This window comes from Chrysemys picta, chromosome 11 (assembly GCF_011386835.1).
Source record: "Chrysemys picta bellii isolate R12L10 chromosome 11, ASM1138683v2, whole genome shotgun sequence".
Taxonomy (NCBI): domain Eukaryota; kingdom Metazoa; phylum Chordata; order Testudines; family Emydidae; genus Chrysemys; species Chrysemys picta.
Window position 1 is genome coordinate 59,112,585 of NC_088801.1, and position 21,061 is coordinate 59,133,645.

General features: G+C 45.9%; 1 protein-coding gene across 3 annotated transcripts in view; it reads left to right on the forward strand.

Annotated features, from left to right (window-relative positions):
* KIAA2012 (KIAA2012 ortholog) overlaps nt 1-21,061 on the forward strand; it is an 87,766-nt gene that overhangs the window by 51,382 nt on the left and 15,323 nt on the right. For all 3 annotated transcript variants that reach the window (XM_005306231.5, XM_008166865.4, XM_008166864.4), the window contains exons 15-17: nt 2,759-2,810; nt 2,911-3,084; nt 19,824-19,917. In XM_005306231.5, coding sequence (XP_005306288.3) covers nt 2,759-2,810; nt 2,911-3,084; nt 19,824-19,917 — 320 coding nt within the window. The remainder of the gene's footprint in view (nt 1-2,758; nt 2,811-2,910; nt 3,085-19,823; nt 19,918-21,061) is intronic.

A 21,061-nucleotide genomic window follows, 5' to 3' on the forward strand; every position in this document is an offset into this window, starting at 1 on the left:
TTAAGCCTTGGAGCATCCACAAATGGGGCCAAAAGACTTGGCCCACTATGCATAAGGTTTGAAATTTGCCATGAAAATGAAACGTTTAGATATTGGAGAAAGCCTTTACCACCCAACTGCTGTTCAGTAGCCTGTGTCAAGTTAGTTTTGTTTTCTTAGTCTCTCTCTAGAGTTTTTAAACTGTGATTTGGAAGCAGTTACCAGCATGGCGACTTTAACCAGTTACAAGTAATATGGTTCAGTTTGTGTCCATCCCGCACAGAAGCTCTTCCACCATCACAGCCATATTTGTATCAGTATTCTGGGCAGTAGGGAACAGAGTGCCTAAAGCACATGGCATTAGCATGGCATAAGCAGCACATGGGGCAATGCACTCTGGGATGTCCTGTTTCTCACAGAGCTGGGAGAAAGGAGGATTGGCCAAACCAGTTAGACAAACATGGTTAGCGTGTCTTGTACACTGTGGAGACAGCGTGCTGAACTGCTCACAGACAGACACCAGGTTATACGCTTAGGCCACTGCAGACATAAAAGTACTGAATAGCATCAATAGAAACACAAAGTTCCGTACACATACAAAATCCAAGAATACACAATAGTCAGAATATTATTGGTTCCACAGAACCTTTGCCTGTAGGTCTCCAATAAACTATATCTCAAGCTCTCGGAACAACTCCTTCTCTAGCACTGCTTCTCCAGCACTGACCAAGAGGTAGGAGTGCCTGCGCTGGGGTAGCAACACAGACTCTTCTCCTTCCCAGTGTGCCCTGTTAAAAGGATATTCACAGACAGGCCTCCTCTCCCCCTACTCTTTCATGAACCAAGGCTGCTCTACAGCATGCCCTGAGTTTACTTCTGAGGTAGGGACAAACTTCCCAGGCCCTACTTTCCCTCCCTCCCCCTGACAAAAAAGCCAGGTAACAGTGGAGAAAATGGGAACCCCAACAATCAGGGAGATTTATCCCCACTTCTTAAATAGCATCGACTGTCTCCCTACTGAGGCACCTTCCTTTTCTCCATGACTGCTTGCTCTGTCACATCACTGTTTAAATGTGCTTAAAGTTAATGGGTATAAAACCCCAAAATATAAAGAATTCTAGTGGCAATTTAGGATGAAGAAGGCAGGTGTGTGAAGTTATAAGCAAGTCAGAGGGGAGGTGAAAAGAGGTGACCCCTTCTTCCCCACTAAAGAAGTTTAAAAATAATTAAACCAGATAAAACTAAGCAAGGCTCAAAGGAGGCACGTATCACCCACACTTCTCTTTTGTGCAATGTACATTACACACATTTAAAAAAGCACTTGGGTGTGACTTTTTACTAGCTTTAACCAAAACCCATGAATTTTGCCATGACAAATCTCTGATTTTCTCTCAAATTTACCATGGCAAGACTAGAGCTCTATCTTGCACAATAGTGAGAACAGTGGCATGAGAACTCAGGAATTCTACCTGAGGCTAGATCTGTTCAATGACTAGTGATGCAGAAAAAGGAAGCAAGCTAATTAACCCCATGTACCAATCAGCCGCCGTCAATTGCCTGTGCCAGATAGAACATGGTGTTGGTTATGGACACCAACTAACCTCACAACTGAGGAAGAGCAACTGAGGTAAGAGGAACTAACAAACAGAGACAGAATCTGAAGAAAACAAATATGAGAAGATTAATAGGGCCACTGAAGTCAGTGGAGTTCACTCCAGATTTGCTTGGGTGTAAAGAACAGCAGATTTTGAGTTAAATTAGAAACAAAGGGCCTGATTCTGCTGTCCTGTCATAGGCAAACCTATTGAAATTAATGGGAATTTTGCCTGTCTATGGTCTGGAAAATCACTCTCTTTGGAATTTGTTAAGCTCTCTTTGCCCAGCTACCCTAGATATGACTGTTTCAGATAGGCTCAAACCTGCAAGGTGGGAGTTGAGGGCACTCTGCTTCTCACTGGACTGCACTTCATAGCATTGAGCCTCATGTGCCACAGACAACAATACATCTCATGCTATTGTTCAGTTTATACTTTCCTGCACTGTCTCAATTTTTTTTAGTCTACAATCATCTTCACTATGTGCAGCTCCAGCAGTCAGAAGGGGATCTGCTCTTGAATAAGTAACTTATTAATCATCATTAATACGGGAGCGGTGCTACTGTTGCTCCCAGACATTTCTGTCTTCACTTTCCAATGTCTCTCACTGCCTTGTCTATCACTACCTTGTTTGTTCATTTTCTTTTCATAGACGTTATTACTTGAGGGAGGACATGTGATGCAATATGAAAATTAATTCAACTTCAGTGGAGAGACCTGGTTTAGTGACAGAATTGAGAGCCAGGAGCTCAGTCTAACACAAACTCCCTCCATGATTTTCTGAAAGCAAAATCTTCCTCCCTCCTGCACTAATCCCAAGTAGCCAGGTTCAGCACAGGGAAGGTTCCAGGGGATAGAAGGAATCTTTCTCCCAGACTGCTCTATGAATACTATTGCAGCAACCTATTCTGCAGCTGTGGCAGGAGCAATGGGGCTGCTCTTCACTGGACAGTGAGTTAGAACATGACCCTAAGCAGTAGTTAACCAACAGATTGTTGACCAGAACTTTGCAGTCACCATAGACAAGGACAAGTCAAGTTCCTTGTGTCAGATGGTCTTGGGTAAACCTTATTGGGGCCAGGATTTTTATGACCAGCTGCCACAATGTTGCATTTTACTTGCCCCCATCTACACTGACTGTTCATATTAAAAAGGTGCTTCTCTTTTTAAAAAAAAACAAACAGGAAATTAGAACACAGCAAGGATATAGACACTGCATAGAAAACGAACATAAAGGTAAAGTTAGTTGGTGCTTGTTCATTCATTTTAATTTTTACTGCATCATTTGATCTACGAGCAAACACTATTGCTAATTCTTCCTCCATTTTGCTGGTAGGAAATGGAGGCTCTGTTCCTGAATTCGAAGAGGAGAGCCAAGATAGTCTCTCTGGACACCTCAGGTTGACACAGGGTCAACACACTAAGTTGTGCTCTGACTCACCGATGCATTCCAACGGTGTAACACAGACACCTGGAGCAAAGCAGCAGGAGGCCAGTAACTTTGTGAAAGGTGAGAAATCCATGATCATCTCTTTTTCATACAAGGCTGATACCTGTTTACAGCAATGTGAGAGAAGGATTTTTCTATCATTTGAAAATGCATTGGATTAGAAACCAATAATTTCTGTGACGTGATTGTTTGAGAATCATTGCTGTGCTATTTTCTTCCTAGGTAATAGTCCATATTCAAAGCTTCTCCAATATTCAGGTCTCTGGGAAAACACAAAGTTTGCATAACAGGAACTCTTGAAAATTTTACACAGAATTCCTAAGTCCCAATGAGATTTAGGATCCTAAGTGCCATAGGGACTTTTGAAAATGGGATATAGAAGCTTCTGAAAATTTTACTCCTCTGTATTTTTTTTTTAATTTTAACATGCGTGGGAACTTCGTCATTTTTTTAGCCAACAGTGAGTTGGTACCTTATTAATCAGCAACCATCCTCTAGCTAATAGGCATCTGGGAGTCTTCAGGTTTGGGTGCACAATAAATAAAAATTATATATTTATTATTGCTCTGGAATCAAGCCTAATGTTCTAACTCAGCCCTTATTCAGATGACACTCCAGTTAAATCAGGATTTGGCCTAATATTATTAAGCACAATTTCCCTTACTTATACAAACTTTCTGTTAGGAGATGGGGATTCTGACTCAAGCTGAGTCATTGATTTCATTTCAGAGGAGGGGTTGTGTGGACATTTACTTTGGTTTCAATCTGGATGGGTCTACACCACTTGGCCCAAGGTATAACAGCAGAATTTGGCTCCTTGCATTCCAGGTTCAAACAAGCCAAAAACTTAAAGCAAAATACACTCAAAACAGAGGCACTACCATATGTGAATCTGAGCCAACTTAAAACAGAGCCAAGGTCCAACTCAGAAGTTTGAGAGTCTTGATGATCCTTTCAGTAAAATTTACCAAGTTTTGAATTTCAAATGAAATGCCAGAACAAGAAAGTTGTATATGATTCTGGGATTTCACTGCAAACATTTCACACAGCTCTAATCCCAAAGTTACTCTTGAACCCAGATCTCATGTATGATAGCCATGGGCCAGTTCATCCCTGGTGTGATTCCATTGAACTCAGTGAAGTTACACGTGGATTAAACTTAAACCATTGTGTTAAAAGCAGAGGACCTGGTTTTGCAACTCTTATGATACTGAGCAGCATTTACCTGAATAGCGCCATTGCTACTACTTGGTACAATTCAGCATAAAGGTTGCAGAATTGAGTCCCAAGCTAACAAAGTGGACTTTGATGTCATTTGCCAATTGGTTTTGTATGCCAGAAGTTGTTCAGTTTCCGACTCAAAAGAATGCATTTTTCCCTTGACTAGTTTGTAGCCTGCACATGAAAGAAAGAATCGTTTGGTCTACATTGCTTTGTTTAACTTCCAGTACAGTTTTATTTTATTTTTCAAAACCATGGGTCAGTCAATGACAAAGATGTTTTCCTTCCAGACAGTTCACTCACTTCTGGGGGCATTCATGGAGAGTTTGACAGCTTTATCTTCTTTCTGAGTTACTTACACCTATGACTTCATTGCTTTGAAACTGATTTGGGGTTTGGTCTGACATGAAGTGTAGATGTCAATGATTGGGGCTAAATATGTCACCTGCATTTGTTTTATCTTGTAATGGCCAATTTAATCATGCATAACTTCTTGTTAAGGCGTGTAGGTGAGGTGGAAATGCTGACCAGAGTTTCAGGAAATTCTTTCCTTGCTGCTAACAGACCATTTAATATCTGATAGACCATATGAAATGTTCTCCTAAGGGCTTAGAATATTTGGGGTGTTCTTTTTATAGAGCAGGAGGTCATTAATGAGCAAGTGCAAGAAATGTGCAAATAGCTTGACAGGTCCTGTTGAGTCAGTGAGAAACTGTCACTCTGCTCCTGTGCTTTTTCTTCTCGAGCCTAGTAACACTCATGTATGTCTGAAGAGACTGACATTACAGGTCTATTTTAATACTTGAATCATTTCCCTGGTTCTTAGATCTTGGATCATAAGGGAGTGTAGTTTATCCCCTCCACATATGACCCTTTCAAAACAGTACCTTCTAATTCTCTCTCATCTTTCCCCCCTAGATTCCTTGAATTTCATAGGCCCAGCTCAAAAATTCAGACCTGGAGTAGGTAGGCGTAACTTCCCTTTAGTCCCTGGATTACCACACACTTACACCAGGTCTGATTTTGGTCCCAGTCTCCATTTACTATCTCAGGTTTTATAGACAAGCCAGAGAAAGCTGCTTCATTCTCCCTATTTCTGCACTGCTGTGGACTGGATTGAAAAGACAAACCATAGGCAGGAGCCTAGCAAAATTCCCAGAAAGCTTTTTTGGTGTTACACAGGAATTAATTCCCATTTATTTCAAGGGGAGTTACCTAACTAAGGGCAGGTCTACACTTAAAATACTGCAGCAGTGCAGCTGCACCGGCGCAGCTATGCACCACTGTCGTGCTTCAGTGAAGATGCTGCTACGCTCAGGGGAGAGCATCTCCCGTTGGCGTAGTTAATCCACCTCCGTGAGAGGCGGTAGCTATGTCCATGGGAGAAGGCCTCCCATCAACGTAGCACTGTCTACACCAGGGGTTAGGTCAGTATAACTACATCACTCAGGGATGGGGATTTTTCACACCCCTGGGCCATGTAGTTATACCAATGTAAGTTTGTAGTGTAGCCCTGGCCTCAGATGCGGCACAGTGCTTTACTCTTAATTGTTCACTGCCAGTAACCTGAGTCTCATAACTGTGCAGCCTTATAATATAAAGCCTGTCATGTGACAACAGTAAAAACTCCCAAAGGAATGTGAACTGATTAGACTGAAGTCTGATTCGAAGCTCCACTGGTTAACAGTAAAGAATCAGTAATAAGAACTGGTCCAAGCCCCTGCAGACCCATTAATTTGAGCCCACTCTGTAATTATTCAATTGAAAGGAGCGCTGAGTCAGAACAGGAAGCAAGAGGAAAAAACAGCACCATTCAAGTGGGCATCAGCCAGGGGCATGTAGTCCTGGAACAGCCGCAGGTTAGAGAGAGTAGGTGATGGCAGTGTTAGGAGAGGCCCTGTATAATAATCCACACCCCCTGAGCGACATAGTTACACTGACCTAAGCGCTGGCGTAGACAGTGCTATGTCAGCGGGAGAAGCTCTTGCGGAGATGGAGTTATTAAGCCGATGGAGAGCTCTCTCTCATTGGCTTAGAGTGTCTTCATCAGAAGTGGTATCTCACAAGGTTGGGCGGCAGGGTTTACATGTTGCCACCTAGCAGCTCTTGAACATCCTTGCTGGTTGATGGAGGCTGGAGTGACCAAGCACTGGGACACTTTCTGTCTCCAAGAGGTAGCCAGCAGCACAGCCTGCTCTCTTCTTTACACAGTTTGGAGGAGGAGGGAACAGAATGACTATTGCAACTGCAGTTTCTGCAGCCGGTCCGAACTGGCCCTGCCAACTGTTTCAATAAACGTTCTGTCCTGACCCTTATTAAGTTGTTATGGCAATGTGACAGGGCCCCAGCTTTTAAACAGTCCCTTGGAGGAACTGCTTCGATGTGGCAGTCCCTCAAGTGGTTTCACTCTTCCCTAAGGGTAGGCTACGCAGCCTCAGTGCCTCCAAGACTGAGCCTCCAGGCTCTAGCACTCTTGCTTCACACCATGGGCTATGTCCAATGGGTCCAACTGAGATACACACCTGGTCCGAGACTTTTATATTCTTCAGGGCCCAATGCACCTCAGCGAGTTTTCACAGTGACACCAGGCAGCCTCTCCAAAAGAGTTGGATTTATTAGTCAACTGGAACACAGCCAGTGGCGGCTCCAGGCACCAGCGCTCCAAGCACGTGCCTGGGGCGGCAAGCCACGGGGGACGCCCTGCCAGTCCCTGTGAGGGTGGCAGTCAGCCAGCCTTCGGCGGCATGTCTGTGGGAGGTCCGCCGGTCCTGCAGATTCAGCGGCAATGGCGGACCTCCCGCAGGCATGCCACCAAATCCACGGGACAGGGGACCTCCAACAGGCAAGCCGCCGAAGGCGGCCTGCCTGCTGTGCTTGGGGCGGCAAAAAAGCTAGAGCCACCCCTGAACACAGCATCGGGAAATCCTTAAGGCTTATAATGCCGCTTAAGTTGAGCTAATTTATGTCGCTCAGGGGTGTGAAAAAGCCACCCCCCTGAGCGACGCAAGTTACAGTGACCTAAGTTCTGTCCACACCGACGCTATGTTGGTGGGAGACGCTCTCCCACTGACATACCTTCTGCCTCTTGCAGAGGTGGAGTAATTATGCCAATGGGAGAGCTCTCTGTCATCGGCATAGAGCATCTTCACCAGACGCACTGTGGCTGCGCCGATGTAGCGCTTCTAGTGTCGACTAGCCGTTAGGTTAACAGAGAAATAAAGGTGAAGACATAGTCCAGTCTGGCCAAGCCAACTCTCCCCACCCTGCCAAGCTGCCATTGAATCCACTTTTGGCCGTCTCCTGTTATCTGTTTTTCAGTCCAAGGTGAGAGCTGCTGAGTCCCTCCAAAAGCCAACTCTTATCCCAGTATCCTGACACTTCCTCTTCCACTGCCTTGCTGCAGAGGCACGCTGAGCTCCCATGCTCCGTCTGCTGGAGTTTCCCATTGTTAGGTCTTCATTGTTCAGTCCTAGGAGTTCCCATTTTCTTTTCTGGACCCTCCATTGATATAGTCAATTTCAGTCAGTCCTTTAATAACCTGACCCATTCATTCACCCCAGACAGTTACAACACAACACCTCATAAATCTTTCTCTGCCCCAAGAGTGGCTTTAACCCTTTTTCACGCTCTGGGTAGCAATGCAGAGTACAGATGGAAACTGAGGCATGCACCGGCATCATAAAAATATTACAGAAAATTCCCACTTCATCACAGACAGCTTTATATCACCATTTCATCCAACACAGAGGGTGCTTCAAGTGTCTGTGTCTGGTAGAGATCAGGTCTTGCATGGGGACAAGTTTGTGAAAGCTCAGTCTGGATAAGAATGAGGTGACGATGGTTGGCTGGAGAAAGCAATTGGAGAATGTGGCAAACATTACATGGGCAAATCTGACCGGGGCTGTGCTTCTAATAGTTGTCCAAGTTCACTATGGGGGGTTGTTAGATTGCCAGCTGCTTTTAGACCGACCACATAGCAAGAGTGAACTGAAATCTGGACATATCCTTCCTCATCACCCTTTCAATGTCTCCCAGTCATGAAAACTGAGGAACTGTCAGGCACCATTATTTTTCTCTGGAACAGATCCAGGATTGTAGTATGGAACCTATCACTAGGCACAGAGTAGAGGCATTACAGATATGCCCTGCTGGGAGGCACTTATGACTTGTCATTTGTTCACAGTTCATCAATGGGAAGTGTGGCAAGGAAATCTGGGCCTGATTTTTCACTGGCCTCCAGCTTGTGGAGCCCTTTAATCATGTGCAAAGGGAATGTAAAGAGCTACCCTTCTGATGTGGGAGTGCTTTACACACACTTGGCACAGGTTTCAGTGACTACACCAGCCAGCAGAGACTCGGGGCAGGGAGAAAAAGATATCAGGGGCTTGACAGGTTAATGATAATCGGACAGAAGATTAAGTGAATGAGACTGATTCAGGTTATTAAAGTGCCAGCTGGCTCTGCATGGGTTACAAGGGAGCGAGAGGCCACAAGGAGCAGTCCCACACATACAAGGGCCAGCCGCAATCAGGACGCAGAGTGCAAGGATTGCATTAGACTGGTGTCATTGGTGACTGTAGCCTCCCCAAAAGTGGTAGGATGTAACCAGAGCCACGGCCCTAGTTCTCCTTTGCATTGTCAAGCAGAGCCAAGCTGGTACAGTGGACAGCACTAATATGTCTACACTGCAATTAAACACCTGTGGCTGGCTGACTCAGGCTCGCTGGGCTTAGGCTGCGGGGCTGTAAAACTGCTGTGTAGATGTTCAGGCTTGGGCCTGAGCTCTGAGACTCCACAAGGGTCCCAAACGTCTACACGGTAATTTTTAGCCCTGCAGCCTAGCTCTGCAAGCCTGAGTCAGCTGACCCGAGCCAGCCACAACCATGCCGGGGGGCTTTTATTCCAGTGTAGACATACCTATAGTGCCACCGTAACACTTCAGTACAGCACCTGCTTTCCCTGAGCCTTTGGAGGAATTCTGGCAGTCGGACAAATTTCTTCCAGTGACCTGCACTGTGGTATGATTCTCTCTCAGCCCCTAGAATGGGGCTAGTGGCTAAAACCCAGGAGCTGGCCCAAGTAACTTAAGTCAAATTTTCATACCTGAAAGCCTCAAATTGGGCCCCTAAATCTATATTGAGTGTCCTGCTTTTCACAGGGGCTCAGCAGCTGCAGCTCCCATTGACTGTGGCCACCCGTGTTGGAAAGTTAAGGACATAATCTTGTACTTGGTATGTCACATTGCAAGCAAAGGCATTGGGAAGCTCCATTCACTGGTCCATTCCTTCAGGCCCTAAGCCAGAAAAGGCTGGGAGTGCTACAGAAGGTAGCAAATTCAGCACCTGGAGGGAACGGATGCTTGATGTGTTACTTTATAGCAATTCCTCCACCCTAATAGTATCCTGTGGGTGTCTTGCCCAGTCCTTCAAAGCCAGAAAGATAGTGACTGCGATATTGGGTCTGAAGTCTGAGTGGAATAAAGCAGAGGGAAATGAAGGAGATCCTTAGGACTCTATCAGCGATATGGAATACTCTTGGGGAAAAGTGAACAGGTTTAGGAGGAGGAGAAGTGAATTGACATTGATTTTCTTTCCTGTATTTTACAGATACAGGACTTCCAAACATATATCAGACTATAACCACTACAACTGAGTAATCTCACTTCTCTCCTGCTGTCTATAACATTAAAGAAAACAGGGCAGTGCATAAGCAGGGGAGTTTCATTCGCTTATCTGTGATTCTCCAGCATTTGTTAGCTAAACCTCTTAACTCCCCCAGCTATCCATTACTCACAACAGGGAAGTTCTTAAAGCACACCTTTTCACACAGCATGAGTTTTATCTCTTAGTTGATTTCTCCTTCTGAACTCCACACACATGGAATTTCTTGCTAGTAAGCCCATAACGGCTATACAATCCCACTTCTGAAGACTCCCTCTAGAGCTGTATCCAAAGAACTCATTTTTTAAGGTTAGTTTCTTTTCTCCTCCAGACAACAAGCCACCAAAAATCCCTAGATCTTTCACTGCATAGTGGTGCTTCCTGCAGCGCGGATGCAAAGACAAGAAGCTGAATTTGCTGGAGGTTTTAAATCTCAAATCAATATGGTCATACAGGAGGGTCTAGGTGAAATCATTTTCAAAGGCCACTGAGAGGGGAGGGGAAGAGGGGAGAAGATGCGGCTATATCTCAGGTCTTAGGAAGCTTGAGACATACTACAGTACCTGTGATTAAATGAAGGTGTGTCATTTTTTTTCCCCAAATATCCCTATATGTTTGCCTGGTTCGTTGTGACCCATTGTCTTACCTTGGGGAAAGTTCCCATCATAATACCATTGGTGCTGGTCCACCATCGTTAGCAACAGCAAAAGCACTAGTGTAGACTGGCTGCCAAGTTTTTACCAGAATGCTCTAAGCCACTGGTTCTCAGGGAGCCACAAGCAGGTTTCAGGGGGTTCGCCAAGGACTGGGTTTCAGCCTGAGGTGGCAGGGCTAGGGCTCGGGCTCAGTCTTCAGTCCCAGGTGGTGGGGTGGGGGGAGGGAGTGTCACCTCCACCCTCTGACTCACCTCAGTTGGCTACTCAGCCTGTCTGTGTTCTGGGGGAAACAAAAATGGTAGCGTCACTGCAGAAGAGAGATCTCCCCATCATCAGAAGGGGTTGCCTCACAGCCATTGACTCTACGAGCAGGCAGCAGCTAGCCATGGAGACACTCCACTGCTCTGCCCTGCTACATCAGCACTTCATGGAGCAGGACCAAATGGAAGGCAGAAATCTGGGGGTCACATGACCCTCTCTGTGCTCCCCACATGGATCACCCCTCGTTGGGAGTCCACAGGTTTGTCTATTTTACTTTAGGGGTCTCTGGGTAAAAAAAGGTTGAACCACTGCTTTAAGCAGGGCTAGATGACCCAGTATTAAGGATGCTGGTCTCCTCTCTGCACTAGCGCTCTTGCTGTTAATGTCGCTGAATTACAATGGTGGGAGACTTCCCCAAAAAGGTTCAGTGTAGACACAACTATAGTGTACTCCGCACTATGCTTAATATAGCCTTAGCATTGCAAGCACCCCCGGCACTCCTCAAGTACCAGGATTGCCCCACAGTGCTGCGTGTGATCTGCACACCACACATATGCAGCAGGGAGTGATGTGTGCAGATCAGGCGGTACAGGCCCAGTGGTGGAAGCTGCCAAGACAACATTATCAGCAATGTTAGTTTGGGAGGAGAATGCCAACTGGCCTTAAACATCAATTACAAGTTAATTAGCTTCTCGTTTTAAATAAAGCTATCACAGGCCTTTTAAAAAAATTGTATTGTTTGGTAAGGGAGAGAAACAGAATGGGCAAAGTGGGGAGAAGCAGCAGCTAACAACTAGCAGAAGTTACTAGATCGCAGGCCATGGTTCTCATGGGAGACTTTAATCACCCTGATATCTGCTGGGAGAGCAATACAGCGGTGCACAGACAATCCAGGAAGTTTTTGGAAAGTGTAGGGGACAATTTCCTGGTGCAAGTGCTGGAGGAACCAACTAGGGGCAGAGCTCTTCTAGACCTGCTGCTCACAAACCAGGAAGAATTAGTAGGGGAAGCAAAAGTGGATGGGAACCTGGGCGGCAGTGACCATGAGATGGTCGAGTTCAGGATCCTGACACAAGGAAGAAAGGAGAGCAGCAGAATACGGACCCTGGACTTCAGAAAAGCAGACTTTGACTCCCTCAGGGAACTGATGGGCAGGATCCCCTGGGAGAATAACATGAGGGAGAAAGGAGTCCAGGAGAGCTGGCTGTATTTTAAATGCAAAAAAGAAGCTTACAAGAAGTGGAAGATTGGACAAATGATCAGGGAGGAGTACAAACCTATTGCTCAGGCATGCAAGAGTGAAATCAGGAAGGCCAAATCACACTTGGAGTTGCAGCTAGCAAGAGATGTTAAGAGTAACAAGAAGGGCTTCTTCAGGGATGTTAGCAACAAGAAGAAAGTCAAGGAAAGTGTGGGCCCCTTACTGAATGAGGGAGGCATTGGCAGAGGATGTGGAAAAAGCTAATGTAAGCAATGCTTTTTTTGCCTCTGTCTTCACAAACAAGGTCAGCTCTCAGACTGCTGCACTGGGCAGCACACCATGGGGAGGAGGTAACCAGCCCTCTGTGGAGAAAGAAGTGGTTCGGGACTATTTAGAAAAACTAGACGAGCACAAGTCCACGGGGCCGGATGCGCTGCATCCGAGAGTGCTAAAGGAGTTGGCGGATGTGATTGCAGAGCCATTGGCCATTATCTTTGAAAACTCATGGCGATCGGGGGAGGTCCCGGATGACTGGAAAAAGGCTAATGTAGTGCCCATCTTTAAAAAAGGGAAGAAGGAGGATCCGGGGAACTACAGGCCAGTCAGCCTCACCTCAGTCCCTGGAAAAATCATAGAGCAGGTCCTCAAGGAATCAATTCTGAAGCACTTAGAGGAGAGGAAAGTGATCAGGAACAGTCAGCATGGATTCACCAAGGGCAAGTCATGCCTGACTAACCCCAACGGGGTCTGTGATGAGGGGAAAGCAGTGGATGTGTTATTTCTTGACTTTAGCAAAGCTTTTGATAAGGTCTCTCACAGTATTCTTGCCAGCAAGTTAAAGAAGTATGGGCTGGATGAATGGACTATAAGGTGGATAGAATGCTGGCTAGATTGTCGGGCTCAACGGGTAGTGATCAATGGCTCCATGTCTAGTTGGCAGCCGGTTTCAAGCGGAGTGCCCCAAGGGTCAGTCCTGGGACCGGTTTTGTTCAATATCTTCATTAATGATCTGGAGGATGGTGTGAACTGCACTCTCAGCAAGTTTGCAGATGACACTAATCTGGGAGGAGTGGTATATATGCTGGTGGGTATGGATAGGATACAGAGGGACCTGCACAAATTAGAGGATTGGGCCAAAAGAAACCTGATGAGGTTCAACAAGGACAAGTGCAGAGTCCTGCACTTAGGACAGAAGAATCCCATTCACTGTTACAGACTAGGGACCGAATGGCTAGGAAGCAGTTCTGCAGAAAAGGACCTAGGGGTTACAGTGGACGAGAAGCTGGATATGAGTCAACCATGTGCCCTTGTTGCCAAGAAGGCTAACGGCATTTTGGGCTGTATAAGTAGGGGCATTGCCAGCAGATCGAGGGACGTGATCATTCCCCTCTATTTGACATTGGTGAGGCTTCATCTGGAGTACTGTGCCCAGTTTTGGGCCCCACACTACAAGAAGGATGTGGAAAAATTGGAAAGAGTCCAGCGGAGAGCAACAAAAATGATTAGGGGGCTGGAGCACATGACTTATGAGAAGAGGCTGAGGGAACTGGGATTGTTTAGTCTGCAGAAGAGAAGAATGAAGGGGGATTTGATAGCTGCTTTCAACTACCTGAAAGGGGGTTCCAAAGAGGATGGAACTAGACTGTTCTCAGTGATACCTGATGACAGAACAAGGAGCAATGGTCTCAAGTTGCAGTGGGAGAGGTTTAGGTTGGATATTAGGAAAAACTTTTTCACTAGGAGGGTGGTGAAGCACTGGAATGGATTACGTAGGAAGGTGGTGGAATCTCCTTCCTTAGAGGTTTTTAAGGACAGGCTTGACAAAGCCCTGGCTGGGATGATTTAGTTGGGAATTGGTCCTGGTTTGAGCAGGGGGTTGGACTAGATGACCTCCTGAGGTCCCTTCCAACCCTGATATTCTATGATTCTAAGGCAAGAGCCGTGTAGCACTCTAGCAGTTAGAGCAGGGGAGTGGAGTATCAGGACTTCTTGGTTTTATTCATGTGGCTCTGTAACTAGTTTGCAGTAATTTATATTAAATCACTTAAGCTCTCTGTGTCTCAAACTATCAAATGGGGATGCCTGCCTACTGCACAGAGGTGATGTGAGAATTTCTTAATGTTTGTAAAGTGTTTTGAGATCCTCTGAAGGATGGTCTTATAGAAATGGAAAGTATTGAACATTACTGAGGGTACGTCTATACTCAGCGTTCGATGCATGGGGGATTGATTTATCGCATCTCATTTGGACGCGATAAATCGATCTGCAAATCGACGCCCGTACTCCACCTCGGCAGGAGGAGTAAGTGGAGTTGACAGGGCAGCCGCGGCAGTTGACTTGCCGCTGTGAGGACGGCCAGGTAAGTCGAACTAAGATACTTCGACGTCAGCTACGTGAATAGCATAGCTGAAGTTGCGTATCTTAGTTCGAACCCCTGCCCCCGCTAGCGTAGCCCAGGCCTTTGAGACTTGGTCTTTTTACTGTTCTGGGACTTCTCTCAGAATTTTGGGAAAAAACAGAAGTGCTCTGGAAGAGTTAGTGCCAACAGACATGTGATATCCCTTCCTTCTAAGCTCCCCCCCACCCCTTAAGTCAAGTGATCCAGGCTTTTCTGCTACTCCCAGATGCCTCACTTGCATCTTCTAAAATCAGCACTTCATTATTATTTGACAAGCAGGGCTGTGTTTGGCAGGGTGGATTTCTCTCACTCTGCACCTGGATTTTTTGTTTGAAGCTTTGATAGTGAAAGCTGTGACTGTTGTCAGTAAAGGTGTGCTTTTCCTGCTGGCATCACGTCTCCTCAGGGCTGTCCCTAGGTTTTGCTGGGTATTACACAAGTATCACATACAGATAGGGTGCTATGCGGCTCACTCCTCACCTGTGACTAAGGGCATGTCTAAACAGCAAAAGCCGTGCACAGGCTAGCCTACCTACGTTAGCTTGAATCCGGCTAGCACAGCACAGGTCACAATAGCAGTGTGCAGACAGCACAGCATGGGCTGGGTGAGCCAAGTACGTAGCCAGAGTCCGTGCCAGCCTTGTATTACCTGCACTGTCTTCGCTGCTACTGTTACCTGTGCTATCTCCATTCAAGCCAGCTTGGGTAGCCTCGCTGTGATGGGTTGGATCACAGAAACCCCCTTGGGAGCTGCCAACAGATGTGCAAAGACTACCCCTGCTTCTGTTTTCCCTGCCAGCTCAGGACTCCAGCACCCTGTCTTGCTGAATTAGACACTCCTGTTTGGCTCCAGACACAGACCCAGGGTCTGAATCACTTGTCCCAAAGCTGCAAGTTTACCTGAAAACAGCGTACAGAAGTGCGCTTGTCTTTAGCACTCAGATGCCCAACTCCCAATGGGGTCTAAACCCAGATAAATCCGTTTTACCCTGTATAAAGCTTATACAGGGCAAACTCATAAATTGTTCGCCCTCTATAACACTGATAGAGAGATATGCACAGTTGTTTGCTCCCCCAGGTATTAATACATACTCTGAGTGAATTACTAAATAGAAAGTGATTTTATTAAATACAGACAGTAGGATTTAAGTGGTTCAAAGTAGTAACAGACAGAACAAAGTAAGTCACCAAGCAAAGTAAAATAAAATGCGCAAATCTATGCCTAATCAAACTAAATACAGATAATCTCACCCTCAGAGATGTTTCAGTAAGTTTTTCTCAGACTGGACACCTTCCAGGCCTGGGCACAATTCTTTCCCCTGGTACAGCTCTTGTTGCAGCTCAGGTGGTAGCTAGGGGATTCTTCATGATGGCTTCTCTCCCTCTCTGTTCTCTTCCACCCCTTTATATATCTTTTGCATAAGGCGGGAACTCTTTGTCTCTCTGGTTTTCCACCCCCCCTCACTGGAAAAGCACCAGGTTAAAGATGGATTCCAGTTCAGGTGACATGATCACATGTCACTGCAAGACTTCATTACTCACTTGCCAGCACACACATATACAGGAAGACTCACAGGTAAATACAGCCATCTGCAGACAATGGGAGTCATCAAGATTCCAAACCATCATTAATGGTCCACACTTTACACAATTACAATAGGCCCTCAGAGTTACATTTTATATTTCTAGTTTTAGATACAAGAGTGGTACATTTATACAAATCAGATGATCACACTCAGTAGATTATAAGCTTTGTAATGATACCTTACAAGAGACCTTTTGCATGAGGCATATCCCAGTTACTTACATTCACTTATTAACGTATTTTCTCTAAAACTATCTCAGTTACATTATATTGACTTATTATCAAGTTTTTATAAAACCATATAGACTGCACAACGTCACACTCGCCTATGCAGTTTTTGCTGTGTAGACCTAAATCAATACATCAGCCAACAGGAGGGAGCTGTGCAGGTGTTGCCTTTCCTTACAGGCAGAAAGACAATGGGAGTTTACCTCTCTAAGGCTGTGTGAAATGCATATGATGAAATCTTAACATGTGCAAATCTTATTTGGTTTCACATTTCATCACCAAGCTAACTGAAAGGTTAGCTAGGGTGTGAGAGAACTGGGCCCAGTTGATGGTTTTGTATCAGAGTCATGGGCAGGGCCAGATTAACCTTTTGTGGGCCCAGCACCAAACATATTTGTGGGCCCCCATGGAGGCAATGGAGCATGAAATGGGGAAGTCAGTCCCCAGAGCGAGGGGCCAGCCAGGGGCAATGGTGCATGGCATGGCAGGGGCAGCCCAGTGCAAAGGCACTATTTACAAACCGGCAGTTGCCAGACGCACAGTGGCCACCCAGCCCTGTGCTACCATCCTGCCCCTTCCTCTTGGTGGCGGGCTCATGCCACACCACACAGCCCCCCCCCCCCACCCAACACCCCATAGGTGCTGACTCCATGGGTGCTAAAAATAGTGTGTGCTGAGCACCCACCAGCAGCCCCGCTATTCAGTTCCTCCCACTCTCCCCCAGCGCCTCCCACCCGTCGCTGGTCAGCAGTGGGCAGGAGGTGCTGGGTGGGGAGGAACAGGGGCAGGAAGAGGCAGAGTGAGGGTGGGGGCTGATCGGGGGAGGGTGCGCAACGGGGCAGGAAGAGGCGGGGCCAGGGTGGGGCCTTTGGGGAAAGGGTGGAGTGGGGGTGGGGCCTGGGGTGGAGCGGGGGTCAAGCACCCCTGGGGAAATCAGAAAGTCGACACCTCTGCCACACTCCCTCAACTCCCTATGGCCAGAGACCCCCTGGACCAGCTATACCCAGCACCCCCTCTGACCACCCCTACAAATGCACAGCGACCTGCACAACACCACCCCTGCCCAGTGCCCCCCTACCCACAGCCCCACCACAGCTGCCAGCCAGAGGTGCACTGTGCTCCAGCCAGGGGGCAGGGAGGAACTGGCACGTGAGTCCAGGGAGCCCTCGGCTGGCCGGCGGAGAGGAACAAATGATGGGTGGGGGGGAGCCAGTGGGCAGGCGGGGTCTCGGGTTGCAGTGCAAGTGGAGCAGGCCAGGACCCCAGCTCCATGGCGCCATTGTAAACCCAGTACTGGTCATGTAACATTCATGGTTTGGAAGTTTTCAATGTAAAGTGAGAGGAGACTCAGGTTTGGCTGAATTCTGGTTTGGGATTTTTAGTTCATTCAAGCTCACAAAACCAAATCAGAGAAATGACACTCCAGACCCCAGCAAAATGAAACCATCAAAGTTTTCAGTCCTAGAGATGGGCACAAGGTACAGGAGAGCTGGGAACTTGACACTTTCATCTTCAGCAGACTCAAGGGCAAATTTAGCCAAATGCAGCTTAGAGTAAGCAGTGCAACTCCCATGCAAGTTTCTGTGCCACATACTCCATTCTTTCTGTCACTCCTGTAAGTTACACTTGGAGTGTAAACTGATCAGGAGACTCGTGTAAGTGCCAAAGCATAATTTGCTCCCATTTGGCATTTAGTGGGTTGGGTGTGCAAAATGAGTGTAACTTGCATGCTGAAACAGTTGAAGAGGGAGGAGTAACAGGAAGGTATAAATTAAACCAGGCCAGATTTTCTACTTTAGTTTAGACTCAACTGCACCATCCCTAGCACTCCTGGGGACATAATGCACTTGGCACGAGTGGGTTAAGTTCAGTGGGCACTGCACCTACTGCCACTAAGGCTGAATTTGCTTCCCACAGATTCTGATGCAAGTTACACAAGACACACTCTTACTGAATGTCAGATTGATAAAAGTTTAAGCAACTTAGCCATTTACAACCTTTTTATACCCAATATATCATTTATGCCATCATTTGTGACATGTGAGATTGGCCCACTGGACTATTTTGAGACTGGCCGTGTACTGTCCACCCTCCCAGAAGCTGTCTATTTATGTAAAAAAATATGTTACTTAAAGGCCACATGTTGCAAAAACAAGTGTAGAAAAGCAAAGGCACAGAGCTACAGAAACCATACCTGCTTTCTTGGCTCCTCATGTGACTTTGTCCAGGTATTTCTGTACAAAGTAACAGGGAAGGGTCCTTCCATAAAAGACTTGATTTAATTTAAAAACAAGTGAGTTTTTGGAATAACACAGCCTCTTGGAATGGTATAAATCACTGAGAGCAGTCAACACTGTCTGACTTTTTATGCATGCTTGGAACAAGGGCTCTCTCTACTGGTGCCTTAACATCCTGTATCACAGGCAAACTCTACAGAGAAAAGTAGTGGTCTGACATGACAACTTATTCCTTTAAGAGTAAATCTTACACCCTCCTCTGCAGATTCAGAGCCCCCCCTGCAGTGAATGCTTCCCAACCCTATCCTGTTTATGGGCATCAACCCCGAAGTGGAGGGCCCACCTCTAGGCACAAAGGTTACTTTCATCTCTATGTCCCATTCAGTCCTTGGGCTTTCTGCTGAGATACCATCAAACCTGCCAAAAGAAGTGGTAGTTTTTGGCAGCGGGAGAAGATCCTACTGCTGTGAAGTCCCTTCATGTTTATTTTTTATAAACATTCTGGATTTCATTAGAACTGGCCTCAGAATTCACAATGTGGATCCAGTGCTTTGGGTTCAGCCTGTTAGAGAGCAACAAGGGTCGCCTGCAAAATTCATATCTATTTTTGAAAACAATACCCACCTCAAAGACTGGGGCTGATCCCAGATTACTGGCCTCTAGATTTCATGAAACCTTGTAGAGTTTCAAAACTCAAAAATATTTAATAAAATCTAGAGATGGGTCTGATCCAAAACCCTCGTATCCAAACCACCCTCCTCCTACCCCAACACACACACACACCCCAACGTTGGGGGAATTCCAAAATTTTGATATTAATTTTGCTTCTGGCCAAAACAAAAACCCTCAGTTCCAAACCAAAGTCAGTGGCGTTACTTTTGAGTTATACTACTGTCCGTGAACGAGAGCAGAATGTAACCCTCACTTTCTAATTACATGGAATGTGTAATTTACACAATAACGGTTTTCATCTGAACTACATTCTTGGCCTGTTTCTAGAATGGACAGGGAATAACGTCTGAGAAAACAGGCAGCACCCTTGAATGAAACGGGACCTCAGCCTTCAAAACTGAGTTCTGTTCAAGCTCTAGTCTAAATCTAGATTCCAGGTTTAAATCTAAATTCTAGATTTAAGTGGGTTCTAAATCTGGCAAAAATTATTTCTCCCACATCTTGTTTTTGGACACTTGTCCACAGGGAATGGTTACATGCCACCAATGCTGCTCGCTTTAAACTATGTTAAGCCTGGCTTTAAAACAAAAGCACAGATACAGGTATTACAATGATACTGAGTAGTTTCACCAGTTATAACCCTGACTTGGAGAATAAGAATAATGTTTTTCCTTTTACAGATCCAGGTAAGCAAATGGATGGAGCACCTGGATCCCATAGTATTTCACACCTGGGATCCTATGGGGGCCATACAGCGAGCCCTACTGAAGAAATGTGAGTAATAGGTGCTTTTTTCTTTTAATTAAAAAGTTTCCTTTTTTGCATCCTACCTTGGTTTTCAATTACATTTCATTTCTATTGGAAAGTAGAAATGCAGGAAGCTGAAATTGATCTGGAGCCAGGGGCTTTGACTCTTGGTTGAATTACTTTCTAGTGAGCACTGAAACATCAGAGTAGGATTTCTCTCTGAGTGATTGTGACTTAAGCATATTAGGTAGTGAGAATTACATTCCAAAAGGACAGAGGGCACCCACACACTCTTGTTATACTGAGGCAGAAATACAGTTCTCCTCGGATGAGGGGATATGACTGTAGAACTATGGTGACGGGTCGTGCATCATGCTCCAGAGTCTAATCGTCTTTAGGGCATGATGCGAGACTCTCCTATAACCAGGGTTGGGAGAAGAGGAGGCGACTCCGCGAAGTCTGCTCAGGGCCTCCCTGTGAAGATCTTATTTACCTCAGAAGTGCTTAGATGGTACAGTATTGGGCACAAGAGGAAACCCAAGACCGCCAGATAGTAGTAGTGTTTAGGCACTTTGATACTAAAGTGATAGGAGATTTGGAAATACTTCAGATGGAATCACCTGTCTCTCCTACTTATCTTACCCCTCGCCCCTGTGACACACCTGTAAAACTAATGGACATTCAAGGTTACATCACAGTGGTGCAAACTCCCTTGCTTTCATTAATTTAAAATAAATGCCCCTCCTCCCCCCCCCCCCCACACACACACACAGTGCTAGAGCTTCAAATCAAGCACTCTGTGTGTCCCAGAAAGCAAGGAGCAAACTGATCCATTGATAATGAGCACACTTTGGAAAAATGCCTTTGAGGCACTAACTCTCTTAAGCAGAGCAGTCAGAGAATAACAGATCTTTCTGGACAAAAATATGGTTTCCTACTGTAAATTAAATTATAGGCAGGGAAATGGACTACTGTAGCCTCCTCTTCCTCTCTGGTCTCTGCACCTCTCATCTTTCCCCTCTCCAGACCAGTCACTTTTGCCCAGAGGCAATCAATTAACTTGAGTTAAAACAGAACCACAGACTCTTGTCTAGACAAACCCCAAAGTAAGAAGGAAAACAAACAGTGGTGCATTATGCAGAAAATCCATTACTGAAAACTAACTAAGAGG